The sequence below is a fragment of the Cygnus atratus genome, chromosome 1 (genome assembly GCF_013377495.2).
Source record: "Cygnus atratus isolate AKBS03 ecotype Queensland, Australia chromosome 1, CAtr_DNAZoo_HiC_assembly, whole genome shotgun sequence".
Classification (NCBI taxonomy): domain Eukaryota; kingdom Metazoa; phylum Chordata; class Aves; order Anseriformes; family Anatidae; genus Cygnus; species Cygnus atratus.
Window position 1 is genome coordinate 154850067 of NC_066362.1, and position 16790 is coordinate 154866856.

At 36.4% G+C, this 16790-nt stretch overlaps 1 protein-coding gene across 1 annotated transcript in view; it reads right to left on the reverse strand.

Moving 5' to 3' along the window:
- GPC6 (glypican 6) overlaps positions 1–16790 on the reverse strand; it is an 805110-nt gene that overhangs the window by 204815 nt on the left and 583505 nt on the right. Inside the window, exon 4 of the mRNA XM_050712844.1 lies at positions 6271–6436. Coding sequence (XP_050568801.1) covers positions 6271–6436 — 166 coding nt within the window. The remainder of the gene's footprint in view (positions 1–6270; positions 6437–16790) is intronic.

Below are 16790 nucleotides of genomic sequence, written 5' to 3' on the forward strand. Positions count from 1 at the left end.
GGAAAGATAAGCTAAAGTGGAGAAAAAAAAATTGAAACTACAGATACTATTTTTTTGTCATTGATAATCAGGATTGCACTCCAGAACCTTTACAGCTATCCAACATACATTGCCACTTCAACTAAGGGAATAGTGATCAGTGTAAAATAATAACTGCTATAGTGTACATAGACAGGAGGCTTAAAGAAAATATTACTTCTCCAGCTCTGGAGGCACTAGACTTTCTCTAAGAAGTTCAGGAAGAAAGCAAGAAAGGATGATTTTATCCTGAATGATTAAATGTTTAGTAACTTGACAGTAACTGAAAATAAGATGCTGTGGTTTAACCTGGCAGACAGCTAAGCACTGCACAGCCATTTGCTTCAACCACACCCTCTCCCGGCCAGTGGGATGGGGAAAAGAATTTTTTAAAAAAAGGTAAAAAATCATGGTTTGAGATAAAGATGGTTTAATAGGACAGAAAAGGAAGGGAAAATAATAATAATAGTAACAGCAATAATGATAAAGGAATATACAAAACAAGGGCTGCACAATGCAATTGCTCACCGCACGCTGACTGGTGCCCAGTACACCCTGAGCAGCAGTCTCCTCAGTTTTATTGTTTAGCATGGCGCCATACAGTATTGGATATCCCTCTGGCCAGCCTGGGCCAGCTGTCCTGGCTGTGTCTCCTCCCAGCTCCTGGTGCATCCCCAGCCTCCTCGCTGGCAGGACAGCATAAGAAACAGAAAAGTCCTTGGCTCTGTAAGCACTGCTCTGCTACAACTAAAACATCGGTGTGTTAGCAGCATTATTCTCATCCTAAATCCTAAACACAGCACTGTACCACCTACTAGGAAGAAAATTAACTCTATCCTAGCTGAAATCAGGACATAAGTCTTTATACATTTTGATTTGTAGGCTGCCCTATCAATGTGATCAGTTTTCATATGAAATTTTATTTTTTTGTTTGCAAGTACTCACTCTCCATCAAGTCAAAATGCAAAAATTTCTACCAGAAGCTCTGAATTTGGAGAAGTGGCACCCCAGAAATCTTCTGCAGTGCTTCTCCATGGAGGGAATGATATCAGTTATTTTATTCTCCCGGAGTTCTTGAGAGAAGCTAACATATAATAAATATCACAGCATACAGTGATTACAGATGAGGGTGTCAGAGGGAAGAAATTCAAGTGCCAGGTAACCAGAGTTGATAAAATCCTTTTTTTAGCTCTTACTTACTATCATCAAGCAGGAGCAAGAATTTTTCCTTTTTTCCCTTTTTTTTTTTTTTTCATGAACCAATGTGATTCTTGAAGAGCACAGTTATTCTCATAATAAGCTAGTAACAGGAAACAGATCTGGGTGGTCTTTTGAAGCTTTAATAGGAAAATATTTATCCTTATGCTTGCACATGGAACAGAAAAAACACACAGTCCTGAGGGCTTTTGTAAGCAGTAAATAAAACTGATTGCATATTTTCATCACTCTAAAGCTTTCATTAGGAGTAAGTAGTTAAGGTTTTGATAGGGATTTTTACTTAAAACGATTGAGTTGCTATAATGGAGATTGCATGGTATGCTCTATCTCAAGAGGTCTCCTAAGGTAAGTGTCTGAGTCATACTGATCGGGAGGAAAAATAAAGGATTTTTAAAGCACAGCAATGAAAAAGTTTATTAGTAGTTCAGAGCTGCTGCACAGACAGTAAGTGAACTAACTTCAAGACTGGCAGGAGAAGCTTTTGCTGAAACCTTGAAGGTATGATTTTCTGTGGATGAAGTATAGCAGGATGCTGGCAGTAAGAGATGGCTCTGGCTCTCTGAGCCTGGATGCTAGCTTTGCTGGCCTTGAAAACTACAGTTTGGGAACATCACAGAGTGATCTGCCTTGCTACACTACAGAACTTATCAAATATTGAATATACTACTAGCAAAACTGCTTGCTATTCAGTTGTGACCATTAACTAGTGCAGGATCCCCTTGGCTCTTTTCACAGACAAGGATGTGGTCCTGAGCCGTGCCTTAAGAAGTCAGATTCACAGCCACTTGGACATTTCTGTTACTGCACAACTCCTGAAGAGTTTACCCCAGTCTCCCTTCTACTAAAACAAAGGAGAAAAGTCAAGGCATGCCTGATTTACTGTTCAGTGGTTCCTAGAAAATACACGAACCAACCAACCAAAAAAAAAAAACCCAACAAAAACTAAAAACGAAAAACCAAACACAAACCAAAGTTGTAATTTCTGCTGCTATAAATAGCCATGTAGTGACAAAGTGACAAACCTCCACGGACTGCAGCAAAGCAAATATGATCTAAACAGGCACTGCACTAGTGTAGACTGTTACTAAATGCAGCATCAGAGCATTTATGATTTATTTTAGATGTCTACAAAATAAGCCCAAGTACAATCATTGCTGTGATTAAAACAACTATCTGTATTTTTACTATTTTGCTGAGCTGAATAAAGTAAGGGGTATCATATTTCGCTCACAGTCTTGCTTTACACTCAGATTTAGTCTCATCTACATTTTTGTCTCAAGACAGAAGAAAGTTAAACCTACCACTGATTGAGAAAGAAATCCTGCAGAAAGCAAATAGCCACTTTGCCATCCTGAGTCAATGATCAGAATGAGAGGTGCAGATTCCTACATGGAAACCATCTTTCTGCAGGTGTTGCTTCTGAAGCTGAAGGAGGGCACCAAGGAAAAGTGTGGTGCCCACTAAGGGGAGCTAATTCCTCGGCTGAAATGCCTGCCTGAGACAAAGAGCAGTTGAAAGAACCTCAAGGCAGAAATGGGGACTGTAAAAAAGGGTTGCTAAAGAAAGATGAGTAACGGTATTATTAAAATTGAATTTAATTCCCTAAGATAGATAGGTTTCAAATCTTTGTAAGTGGGAATAACTTCCACATTGTCTCTTCTGTGTTTCCATGATGGAATAAGTGGTGGGGTCCTTGATCCTTATCACTGTTAATTGCTATAGCTCCATGGAAGGAAGTATAATTTTGACTGTATCTGTTGGGACATGGGACCTAGAGAAAATCTTCTTTTCCCCATTCCACGGAATCAGTCAGCTCCTCCCCTGAGGCAATCTCTTTCCTTAGCAGTGCAGTTCCTCTACTCATCCTTTTTATCTTTCCTTTGCTAACTTTGCCTGAGACTGATGCAAAGGCGATTATGAGGGGTAACTCAGAGGCAAAACATCAAAAGCAAGCTTTCTCAAAATACACGTTTTTTGAAGTTAGTGTGGCTGATTTATCTCTTAAATATTTTATAGGTACCTGGAAGAAGCATTTAATCATTATGGTTTTATAATTATAATACCGTTATTAATGACTATGTCTTTTTTCTCAGGCAAAATTCTGATATTCACAGGAATTCTGCTTGAACAGGATGTGTTACATTTGGCTTTTATTATGCAGTAATGGAAACAACAAAATACAAAAACCTGTAGTGAAATGTTACACAAAAAGGACACAGACCTTAAGGTGACACAAAAAGGAAGAATATAACAAATCGCGTGTCACGCTGCTGCAGCTGTTTCACCTCTTACCAATTTTCACAGTCTATAAAATCTTGGAAAGCACCAGATGTTTAGGGGAAGTTGTCCTACTCTCCTTAGCTTTAAAAGTAAATGTAAAATTTATTAGTGCTATATAAATGTGATTTCAGTTCTGACTTTTGCAGTTATAAACTAGGTGGAACATGTTAACACATCCTGTTGTCAGAGAGCCCATTTACTTTCCACTGCTCCTCCTCACTTGTAGATTTTAGTTGTTGCTGGACAATTAGAGTAACTACAAAACAATATCAGAATATGCAGTCTAAATTAAACTATTTGCTTGGTTAGTAACAAACACATCAGAGAGTTTTCTCCCAATACCAACTTTTGCCAAAACGACCTTGCAATACACAGATTATAAGCTAAGCAAATTTATCTTGTTGTGTATGAATATGCACTAACATTTGGGATTCCTGCCTACGCAGGGACTGTTAGTACACAAAATTATTATTTTTTTTTGCCTAGTGCATGGTTCCTAACATTGGAACAGGAATAAAAACTGCTCATGCATACTTTCCAATCTTTCATAGCTCAGTGGTGCTGTAAAGTGCTGCCATTCGTTTTAATTCAGTGAGTAGAAGTTTTGTTGTGTTTAGTACTAAGGGAATTGCATGTGTTATTAGAAAGCTTCTGACAGCTGTCAGAGACAGAGATAACTTGCTGCATTTCAATCTTTTATAAAGGAAGGACTAAGGACCCTCATCCTCAGCAAAGCTGTCAGAGGTCTCACAAAATGGGATAAAACAGAATACCTTTTCCAAACACAGGAAAATGTCTATCTCACCTTCTCTATTCCTTCTTCTATCAATTTGTACAGGGAAAGTTGTATAGGTAGAAGAAAGAGAAAAAATGTCTTGATGTATTAGTGCTTTATACTGCCTTGTCATCACTGACCTGAGGGGATAATTGCATAGCAGTCTGCTTTCCTTTAGGGAGCACTTAGTGTTTTACATGGTATTTAATAAATTAGCACTATATTTTAACAAAATATACAAGCTTTAATGCAGTTTTGCTTTTCTGAGAGCAGGAACAATCAAAATGTGAGAGACATCGATGAAGACAAGGGCTTCACATCTAAGACTTTGAAAGTCTGAATCAGTAACCATTTCCACACTTCTTTAAAACAAAACTTATTCTGCCCAGCTCTCTCACTGAATTCAAAGCACCAGAAAAGAAAATCTTAAGACCTGAAATTTTACCTTCCAGTTTTTGATTTGAACAGGTGCTTACCTTAATAGAAACTCTGTTGTTATTTTAATTTATATATATATATTTCTAAAAGCCTACATTTTCTTTGATTAGAATTAGTCACAATTCAGCTTTCTCTTTATCATCAAAGTGAAAGTAGTTTTCATGATACATTTAATAGGTCAGCATTGCTTTCCCATCAGTTAATATTTAGTTTTCTGATGATGAACTGACGCCTCCTTTCACACCAGTAATCCCACAGGTATCCCCCCATACAGTGTTGCTTCCTGTGACAGCTCCTTTAACAAGTACAAGGGACTGATAAGGCATGTCTATTTGCACCACTTGTTTATTATTGTTATTTGCATCTTTGCTTATGCTATTTTAATAGCACACCCAATACTGTTTGTCATTTCGCATACTCTAATTCATTTTCTCGTCCTGGTTTCTTCTCCCTATCCATTTTCTAACACTTCTGTGATGAGTAAAGTGAAAATCCACGTGTGAGTCAGAGTCATGCTTTCAATGTCACATTGGTCAGTGGGGTTTGAAATTAGCAAAATGAGATTGCTCATATTTTGTCTTTCCAAGAGTAGAAAACAATATTTGCTTTCTTTAGTTATATTAAGAGAGCTTTATGCCATGTTTTCCATCTGCTTTTGTTTTCCAAAAATCTGGTTTAGCCTAGGATGCTCATTAGGGGTTGATGTAACTAGCTGCTTCTGTTCTTTCTATATTATCATTAGCCTTCGCTAATTCCTCATCCTATCCTTGTACTATATATGATCAAAAGCAATTTGAAGACCTTATTTCTTTTTAAATGTTACTCTTCAGGGAATTCTTTTGCTCCAGGATATCTGAATGGCTATTAAAAGAGATTTCTTTCTTTGTTTATTAGTTTACTTGAGTGAAGAATTATATGAATAAAACTGTAATAGCAGTTTTCCTTAAAGACATTTTCTATACTCCATACTAACATTCTGCTTGTATGTTTGATATTTTCTATTCAGCACATATGAAATGGAGACATTAACATATTTTAACTGTGAACAGGGAATTAATAATTTCTCATGTATGTAACTTTTAGTTTTTTGCTTATATACTACCATAATCAAGAAAAGCAGCTGCTGTAATTTATGTTAAATGGATCTTATACAATATTATCATCTTGCTTGTTATTATCAGTTTGCAAGAGCCTTGTTTTCAGTTGTAGTACATGTTATTTCTGCCATGTTAAGCTTGTTATCATATCCTCAACCAAAGCTTTCTCAATGTTTCACATATCATATAATAATTCAACTCAGAACCTGTAACACCACACCAATCCTTTTGAAATATGAAATATGACTGGCTCTAGGGTGGAAGTTTTTTTTTTGATTGTTTGTTTGTTTTTACTGCAAGCCAGGAAGGTCAATTAGAAAGTGAGATGTATCTACAATTGATTCATTGCAAATATTGACTAACAGCATCTTCTAACCTCACAAAATTCTGCAGGTGTTTGATATTACCAGCATTTCCTTCCACTAATATTTAAACTCTTCTTACCTATGAACAGATTCCACTCAGTATCCAAATCAGCCTGATTTGCTAGGCAGCCCTTCATTACATTGAGGCAATAGTTGTTGCAAGGTTTCACAGTGGGAAGTCCTCTGCAGTAAGGGCAGTACAACATCTTCATTAACGCCCGGATGCACCCTGGGGTGGGACTGACCTGCAGAGTTTGATGGGGGGAAAGAAAAAGAAAAAGGAGGAAATCAATCTCCTGCTCTGTGAATGTTGGGGTCGCTGAGATTATGCCTCTCAAACAATAAGCGCAGAAGGGACAATTTGTGAGAAGAGCTCAACCCTAAATAACACCCTCCTACGAGACTAATCAGTTCCTACCAATTATCTTCATTTAGTACAGCCAGCAGTGACTTTCAGGAATGCAAAAATGAACACTCCTCTCCTGATGGCAGTGCTTTCTACCGCAGCCCTCTCACACAAAGTCTACTAGAACATGAAGGAAAAACATCCAGGAAGTAAGTTGGACAGAAACTGACTGATCCTAACATAGAAGATGCTGAGGAGATCCACCACTCTTCTCACTCAAGCTAGAACTGCCAGTTACACTGGATCAGATTTTTTTCTTTATTAAAGCATGGTACATCCAGAATAATCCTGATTATTTCTATAAAATTATTCAGAACTGCACCTTGATAAAGGGATATCATCCTGTTTTCAGAAAAAAATACCCTTCTATCTTCTCAGACAACTTCATAAAGAGATTAGACATGGATTTCTGTATGGCTTAATCTTTCACTATCTCAAAAAGGAACAAAAAATCAAAAAAAAAAGGCAGAAAAACATTGTACAGACAATAGTCTAATGTGTTTCAATTTATGCATCAGTATATCAGTATATCACAACATGGCTGAACATAATGAGCTTAGAACAGCCATCAGAGCCAATGGAGACACTCAAAGGGTTTAGGGTTTTAAGTCAAAGTCATTAACATTGGGCATAGCTGACAGAAGAAAGCAGTATGTAGAGACAAATTTATAGTGATATGAATTACAGTTTGCACTAGAAGAGTATGGATTTCCTGGAAAGGGAGCATACAGGTTAGAGAAAGGTTTTTCTCACAAGGCTTCTCCATTATCTCTAATGATAGAGTCTTTTCTCTCATTTTTTTAGTTATCATAATGCTAGACATCTATTCAGTAATGTCTTCCATATCCCATGGAGAGAGATAGGTCTTTTTTTGGGGTGGTTTCTTGATCCCTTCTATTGAAGGATAGGATAAATCATCTTCTGGAGGACATCCACAGAAAACTCACTCCATATCTAAATTTAAACTGTCCAAATTAGTTACATTTGATAACCACTTAACATTCCCTAGGTGAACATTTTTTCCCTTAACTCCTCATTTCCTTATTTGCTTCATCTCAGATTTTAAAAATCACATGTACTATTAAAATATATGTTTTCAGCCCAGATAATCCATCTTGGATTAAAAGTGCAGAATGTTAGGTATTATTAGCAAAATGTCTTGTCATGGTGCAGTGGGGCATATGCTTACCATGTCAGAGTGACAATCTAGAGCAATGACAGAAGGGCTACAGGTTCCTCAGTGATTTGAGAATTTCTGGGCAGGAGAGTGCAAAGCAATGACACTCCTTTCACTCATTCTGTTAGTTTATAATTAAATGCAACACTTCTAATATGAATTTGATCTGTTTTTCTATATTCCTAGGAAATTGTACTAAAACAGGGGGTGAAAGTATGAATCTGACTGCACTGCTGACTGCATGCTAAGCTGACTGATACGTTTTATACTGTACTAAAATGGCTCCCCCCCCCCCCCCCCCCCATTTCATTTCCTCTTTTTGGTGTTAAATCATTGATTTTTAGAGGACTATGCTGAATATATTCTTTCCACTGGACATTTTTACATGAAAATGACTCTGTTAAACATTAGAACAGATACTTCTGACTATGCTCAGAGATGATTTTTGCCTTGGTTTCCTAGAGAAATGTACTTTATTCACACAACACTATCATGGTGTTTGTGAAAGTATATTTAGTAATCCATTTCTAATAGCTTTTGAACATGTTGGCCAATTTCAATCAAATTTGACCGAAGACTTCAGGTCTTAGTACATTAAGATCCTACCATCTATTTGAAAACAGACAACTGGGAGAAGAAAAGGAGAGAAGCTCTATTACTTCTTTTATTGAGGAAAAGGTTGAAGCATGAGGTCAGTTCCACACAAAACTCAAAGAATACACATGGAGAATGATACTATTAATGTCCCAGGAGTTCAAAAAGCACCAGGTAGAACTTTAACCTTATTAAACACCAGAAAATCCAAATACAAGGTGGAAATTGAAGGAAAGATTATCTTCATTATTTCCACTTCTCAGAAATTTTTTTTTTATAGTCACTTATTTAACATTTTATCTTTATACCTCCAAACCTAGAACAGATCCTTTTTTACAAAAAGATTAGTACCCAAAGGGATATATGAGCAAAATATAAATACTTATGTTTAATGATGGATACTTCAAAATTACTTTGAAAATGGTGTTTAAAGCTAGACATGTTTCTATCTGTGGTCACTAAGAGTTTTATAAGTTTCTTTCATGTTTAAAATTTTTCTTTTTCCTATGCCCAGAAGTCTTGTCAACACAAAGTTGTTGGCACCTGAGTAACCCTTAAGTTCAACTGTAATTCACAGTGTTCTCCAATCTGTGCCTTCTCAAGCCCACTTTGGTATTCATAATGACAGCACTTATACCTGTGGGATCTTGATCATCCATGAAAATTTCCCAGTCATTTCATTCTTGGAAAACACAGCTAGAGAACAAAAGACAGTCCTTGTTTTTATATTACATTTACATCAATCAAATATCATGAATATTTATGTGATCCTCATTTTGTCAAAAGTTTAGTCTGGGAAGTAACTAGGCATCAAGTTTTTCTCTACCACAGGTCCAGATCATATCCCTGCCCTACTAGGATAGGACTCTAAGGGCCAGTTAGAATATTTATTTACAGTGGAGTGAATCTTGAATACTTTTTGCATTGCAGGACAGCTTTAACCAGAACATAACCACCTACTGCAAGGTAGTCAGGATAAATTCTTACTACTCAAAAAGGATGAGCAGGACCCAGGTCTCTCAGATCTAGTCTGAATGTTTTAATATCCACTGTACAAAATGGTGGTATCATGAACAGCATTTGACAAGAAAAGGAGTTGCCCTGCTTTTGTTTTGAGAGAAGTAACACCATTTTTAAGGTGAGAGGCCAAGCTGTGACTCCAAGCAGAAAGCAAATAGAGAAAGCTTCTACAGAAGCCTCTGATATATCTATATCAGCCTCAGACATAGACCAACACAGATCAGGCTGGATGTTGCAGATGTCTGTCTCAGAAGTTACTGTGCTGGTGAAATAAAGTATGAACATGGACCAAGTGATCTGAGGCCAAATGGCAGGGTCTGGCTTACATTCACAATGCTTACGGCTAGTACCTCCTGGTCCAAGCTGGTCACATCCAATACTACTACATTGTATTTTGACTACAGCTCTGGGTCCCACCTGGTGACTATATATGATAATTATTTTGTGTCATTATTTTTCAGCTCAGAGTGTTTGGAATAATAGGAGGTAGCACTGCAGGCAACTAGAGTATCAAGAAGCTAAATATAATGATGCATGATTTGAAGTGAGACAGGAGGTTTTGTTTGGCAGTGTTTAGACTACACTTGGGATAGCATTGGAAGGAAAGGTGGGGACCAAAACAGGACAGGTATGTTCATACAGCCTTCTGGAGGCAGTGTCTGTAGGGAAACTTCCTCGAAAGAGTACACAGGCATCGCATGGAGAAATCCAGTGAAAGATGTTTAAAATAGATCCAGGAGGAGGGCTAACAAATAAGTCGTGGCCTGAACACGATGAGTCCTTTTCTCAATGTTGCTCCATATCCCCCTGTCACCTATAGTACTAGTGTACCTTTAGGTGACTGACTCTTCTCACTGTGGTAAAGGGAAACATTAAAGTGAATCAGTTAATTTAGAGTTTTGAAGACTTTGTGAATCCAGCCTCCAGTGAGCAGCTAAGTTTCAATTCTCAGCTTCAGCTGATCTTTTTTTGTAACTTCTTTTTCAGAGAATATAGTCAGGACTTTTTTCCCTAACAGCAGCTCTCATGCAGAATAAATAAATAAATAAATAAAAATCAGGTTTTGCTCTAACATTCTGAATTATCAGTAAAAGAACAAACATATAAAAAAAGTCAGCTTAGAGTGTGAGTATTTTTGAAAGCTATGAACACATGAAATTTGGAAATTATGACAGAAAGTTGCTTTTTGACCATCTATATTCGTTTGCTACTTCTTGCTGCTGGCAAATCCTATGAAATATATTTTCAAAACCCATTTCTCTTTCCCATCTTCTAAAAAACAAAATAAAACCACAAAACCTATACACAGAATCTCTCACAGCTAGTAATACTTTTCTGCAGATCAGCCAAAAGGCAAAAATTCGTTTCATTCAGAGCTATTCAAAACCTGCATTTGCTGAAGAAAGCTGTTCATCAGTGAGGAGTTTCATCAGTTTTGCCATAAATAACATTTGTTATTATATGGTTTTATTTATTTATTTAGTCTTTTAAAATGCATTGCAATTGGCTCTATGCTAATCATAGCAGTGAAATTTGAATAGATTTCAAAGTTTAGAAATAACTAGTCCTTATGTAAATCATATTCTATAAATCAATCAGAACACATTGAATGACATAACTGGGGAAGCTGCTATAGAGGAGTCATTAATTATATTATGTTGTCTCCCTGACTGACTAAGACATCTTCATTTTAGTATAAGCATGCACAGATTGCAGCATGTCAGAAGAGTGCCTTTCTGAGCTTTGATTGAGCCTGGTAGCCGCAGGACATGTTACGCTACTTCATTTTGTAACATTTTATGACAGCTTCATCTTTATCTAAATGTAAGTTTTTTCATAGATGCAAAAAACAAACAAACAAACAAAAAAAAAACACCAGAAAGCAAGATTCTTAAGGGCTTCATTACCAAACACTTGTTTTCCCCTTTCAGAAATTCTTGAAGCAATATTATTTCATCTAGAAGATAGATTTTACACTGTTGCACTTGCAAATATAAATAATTGAGGAGAGATTTTTTTGGAGGGGAAAACATGAAATTGTACTATCTCATAAAAACACATCTGCAGAGACCATGTTTTGTTACGTACCTGGCATGTTTTTATAATCAAAAGTCTTGGCTTTGTCAGGTAAAAAACTTTTTTTTTTTTTTTTTCCCTGATAAAAGAAGTCAGAAAAACTGGTTAAACAACTGGTCACCTTTGGAAGGGTCAAACACACTGACATGCAGTTTCTCTATTTTTATTTATAGGAGATTTCTTACTGAAGTAGTGGTATGTATTGTCTGTTACTATAGTAGGGGTGTTTTTCCAAAGTAATATTGAATTTAACTAAACTCATAGTATAAAGCCATGCTTAGGTCCAGATCCTGTAACTTCTTGTCACAAAACAAAATCTATCAAGTATGAGCAAAACAAATCCATCCCAGATTGTTTGAGTGCTATCCCAGAGACCACAACCACGACACCTTCCAACTTTTCCAATGCACTCAAAGAAACCAATCTCATTTTGAATCACATGGAGGCATAGCATGAAAAGCTGGGAGAAAACTGCTTGGAGGAACAAGTTGATTTCTAGCTGACTGGCCCATGAAGTAAAGTAGAGACTCTTTTAAAATGTCTCTACACTTAAACGACCTTCCCTATAGCCTGTAGTCTGGGAAGGAGAAGGGGATTGCATTTTATTTCTCACAAACTCTATAAATGCATTAACAATAAGGCAAATGTTGGAAAGTTCTTGTTCCTATCTGGTGTTGAGGAGGAGGTAATAGACACTTTGCTTTATACAAGAGGGAAAGGGTGAGACATTACAAGACAAGACAGTGTGTTCTATTTCTGCAATTCCATATAAGTGGTTTGCAATTAGACAGAGTTTTAAAACGAATCCTGTATTTAGCACTGTTGCATTGGTTAGATTATCCAGCTCCCCACTCAACAACCTGACATCTTGTGTCCTGGCATGGGGTGCAGTCTCAGAAACTGAGGCATTCTTGTGCCATTTTTATCTCTCGGTGTACTCCATCTCCAACTTAATGATCTCAATGGAAAAATGAGCTCTTTCCCAAGCATATTTTTGTTCCTAGCCTGATTATTTCAAAAGCTTCAACTAGGACTAGGGTGATAATAACAAAATGCTTATGTATGTGGCCAGGTCAGAGTCTGATCTTGAATGCATTATCATGTCTCATACTAATATAGAGGAAATGCACACTCCACTAAGAGTAGTAATCCTACCATATTCATCCAACAAAAAGTTAATATATCTGTGGACTACTCCATAGCCTAATTTTAGCATTTCCTGACCTAAAGATCTTCAGTCTAATTCTAGTATTTCCCACCCCAAATTTTATTTAAATTAAAACGAGACATAAGTATTAGAAATTGATGCCCATGCATTTCAGAAGAGAAGGAAGAACATAATTTTTAATTATTTTAAGAATTGCTCATTATTGCATTCAACCTGCTAAAACTGAGGAAACTCTTCCTAAGTACATTTTTTTTTTCTGATTTCATTAAATAAGAGTAAAACCATTGTAACTTCAATAAAACATTTAGATTGATGTAATTGGGATCAGACTGTGGACCATGAAGTAGACTTTATAGGTTATGCAGTTTTGCTGCAAACTGTTAGGTCGCCTAACCTAAAAGGTGCAGGTCTTTTTTAATTTCCTTTCAAGTTTAATTAAATTCAGTTCAAAGACTACACTTCAGTCCAGTCACTCACTACGCATGTATCTTTGATGCTATCTTCTAAGCAGGTTACAGTTATTCCTTATTGATTTGTTGTTTTTTTGTTTGTTTTTAAACTAGGGAAAACAGATAAAGCTTAGCTGGTAATGTTGATTTTCTTTTTTTTTTTTTAATTTTAATTTTAATTTTTTTTCTTTCAAACTAGATTTGCTCGCAGCTAGATCCAAGAGATTTGTTTTTCTCCTTGTTCATATTTTGGCTATTTTCAAGAGCACTACATTACTTCTGATTTCATTTAATAATCTGGATATCAAGCAACAGATTTCAGTGAAAAATATGGAAAATATGTCTGTCTGTATGTAATTAGAACTACATAGAAATATTCATAAGATATTGAAATACTGCTCATTGTTTCAGTCTGGCTCTTAGATTCTAAGGTCTCAGCTCACTGCTTTTACAGCACAATCTGATATATAAATGGAAATACAGCCTCAGCCATACTCATTTGGGAATTTATGTCATAGAAGGTCAATTTGAGAATACTTGCTTATACCAACTAAAAGCCTAGTCTAATACTAACTTCCTAAAGATAAAAATAGAAAATCTTTTTCACAGTATCGCAGATGACTGAAATGTACAAGAGCTTTTTTGAGTACTATGGTTTTGTACTAGTGCCTTTGACTTTGTGCATGAATTATACCAAAATAAAAGTAAAACACTACAGCCAGTTAAACAGCTGCAAGATTCTTACAATTCTTGGACGATGTATCTGAAGAAAAGATAAAAAATGCTAAATGCTAACTTTAATATCTTCTTACTGTCCAATAAAATACTTCTTTAGAAAATATATCATTCATAGTTAAACAAGCTCTAAAAGTATTAGAAAAAAAAAGGAAATAACTGAACCCTATAAAAGTTATTTTATGTAAAAAAGAAATTACACATTTACCACTTGATACAAGTTTCGCAGTATTAAGCACTAACCCTGTTGTAACTCATGGGAACCACTGTATTTTTTTCTAAAAGAAAAATAATATTTAGAAATTATCCAGCTGAGATGTCCTTTTCCATTATCCATAATTCTGAAATCATGAGAAATATAGTAACTATATTTCTTTCAAAAATTTATTAAAATGTGAGCTATTTTCATACTTATTCAGTCATTTCAGTATATCAGTAGATGTGTACCTGTAAGTATACAGTTCTAAAAGGCAAACAAATATTATTCCTCCATTTTACAGATGAAAAAATGAAACATAACAGGAAATTATAAAAGGTATTTAGACAGATAAAACCAGGAAAGTTATGCACCAGAAATTTTGAAAACTGCTCATAAGTATCACTCTCATCTGTGATTTGTCTAAGTTATCAATACATGTAATTCTGAAACTGGCTGTAGTAAAACAAAGACTGCAAGTCTAAATGATTACATCAAGAGTCTGCATTTAAATTGGTAAATCATTATGGGAGAAATGAGTTGTGGAATTTTAAATTTCTCCATGGAGGACAAAGGTAAAAATCGCAAGGACAAAATGTTCAGATGCTTACTGAATTGAGATGGAACATCTATATCCAGAGGAAAAGAATAGCTTTTTCTACATTTAGGAAACTAAGAAAATTGCATATCAAATTACTTGAATACAGAAAATCCAAATTTAGAAAATCACTTGAAAATCTTCAGTCACAGGATATTTTGTGTAAAGCTATTTTTTTTTTTCTCTCTTGAGTCACTTCTGAGTGAAGATTCACAGCATTTTATTTTTTTTACAATTTAAGTTTTTACAAACTAAAATGTTTGAACAATTAGATCTAGATACTATAACGTCCTTCAGAAATCCCATTTTACATGTCAGAGAAATAATCAGTTTAAGTGAATGGGGTAGAAAAAAATGATTATTAAAATGATTAAAGCAGGAATTTCTTTGAAAATAGTGCAGGCTGAGATGAGACTTCAGTACATGGGGTTTTACATCCCATAAGATATTAAGCTGAAAAATCTGCCCTCCAAATTTTCTGGAAAAATATTTATCTTTCTTATATGCCGTTCAAGCAAACCTACATTAAATAGAATTTCAGGTATGGAATCCATCTGTTATTTTTTCCAGCATTTCAAGTGCAAAGATAAGGTGAAAAATCATTAGAATCATAGAATGGACAGGGACCATTAAAGATCATGTAGTTCCAACCCCCCTGCCATGGTCAGGGATGCCACCCACTAGATCAGGTTGCCTCGGGCCTCATCAGCCTAGTCTTGAACATCTCCAGGGATGGCGCACCCACAGCTTCTCCGGGCAACTTGTTCCAGTGCCTCTGAGTAAAGAATTTCCTCCTAATATGTCATCTAAATCTCTCCTTTCTTAGTTTAAAACCATTCCCCTTTGTCCTATCATTTTCTGACTGTGTAAAAAGTCACTTTCCATCTCTTTATAAGCCCTGTTTAAGTACTGAAGAGCTGCAATGAGGTCTCCCCAGAGCCTTCTCTTCTCCAGGCTGAACAACAGCAAATTTCTCTGCCTTTCTTCATAGGACAGGTGCTCCAGCCCTCTGATCATCTTCATGGCCCTTCTCTGGACCCACTCTTACAGGTCCACATCCTTCTTTTGCTGGAGGCCCCAGACCTGGATGCAGTACGTTGAAATCTTTGAAATATTTTCTTGTTTCCACTCCCAGGAGATGATCTCCCAGCTGTTGGCTTTTCAAGTCCCACCATCTCTTCTGGAACATAAACTTTAAGAAACTCTCTTAATGAAAAGTAGGCCCTCTGCTTTCTTACTGAATCTCACTTAAAAAGGAGCATGATATTTTCTTCTGTACTTATGTAGAAATGTCTATGGCCTTAACTAGATAAGAAGGCCTTAGTTTAATAGGAAATCATGTGCTAAATTTTCCAGGGTTGAAAACAGAATTGTGTAAGCAAAATTGATAGAGATCAGAAATATAAACATCAGAAATATAAACTGCTTTTAAAATTTTAGAACGTTCATGAATAGGCAATATAAGGGTATGAATCTGAACATGGACAGATATTTAAACAGAAACTCTTCACTAACATCAACAAAACCCTCTTAGCTTTGATGCCAGCAGGAATTAAATTAAGAGTGCAACTCCTGATTTATTCTTAATTTAAGTGTAACACTGATATTGGGCTTTAACTCTTTAGTGCAGGAGGAGGATATTGGCTATACTTTGGTAGCCAAAATGAAGCATTCACATATCGAAAGGCTCTAAGAAAGATACACTGGGCAACTTATATTCCCTTCCTGTGACTTAGAGCTGTTAATGACAGTGTTGGACCAAATGTTTATCAGAAGCTTCTTGTCTATTGAAGTTGTATGTTTTATGACATAAGAAATTGTTTACAGGGACTTGCAGTGCAAGACATTGTGGGGAACAGTGAAATAGGCTTCACTGACAAAAGAATTAAAAAGTTCAAGAATACTATCAGATGCATACTGATAGTATGGAGCAACTCCCTGCAGGGCCTGAAGGAGAGGTACCGGGGTGAGACACCCCAAATGGGGGTGGACCCCCTGCCCTCTCGGTCAGAGGGAGGGGACCTAGGAGTTAAGGAGGAATGGAGACAGGTCCCTGCTCGACCTCGCAGGAGACACCCCCCCCTACCGCCCCCACCTTCCCAGGTGCGCGTACACAACAGGTTTGAGGCCCTAGAGCTTGAGAGACTGGTGGGTGAAGATGAGGTAGAAAGTCTACCCAG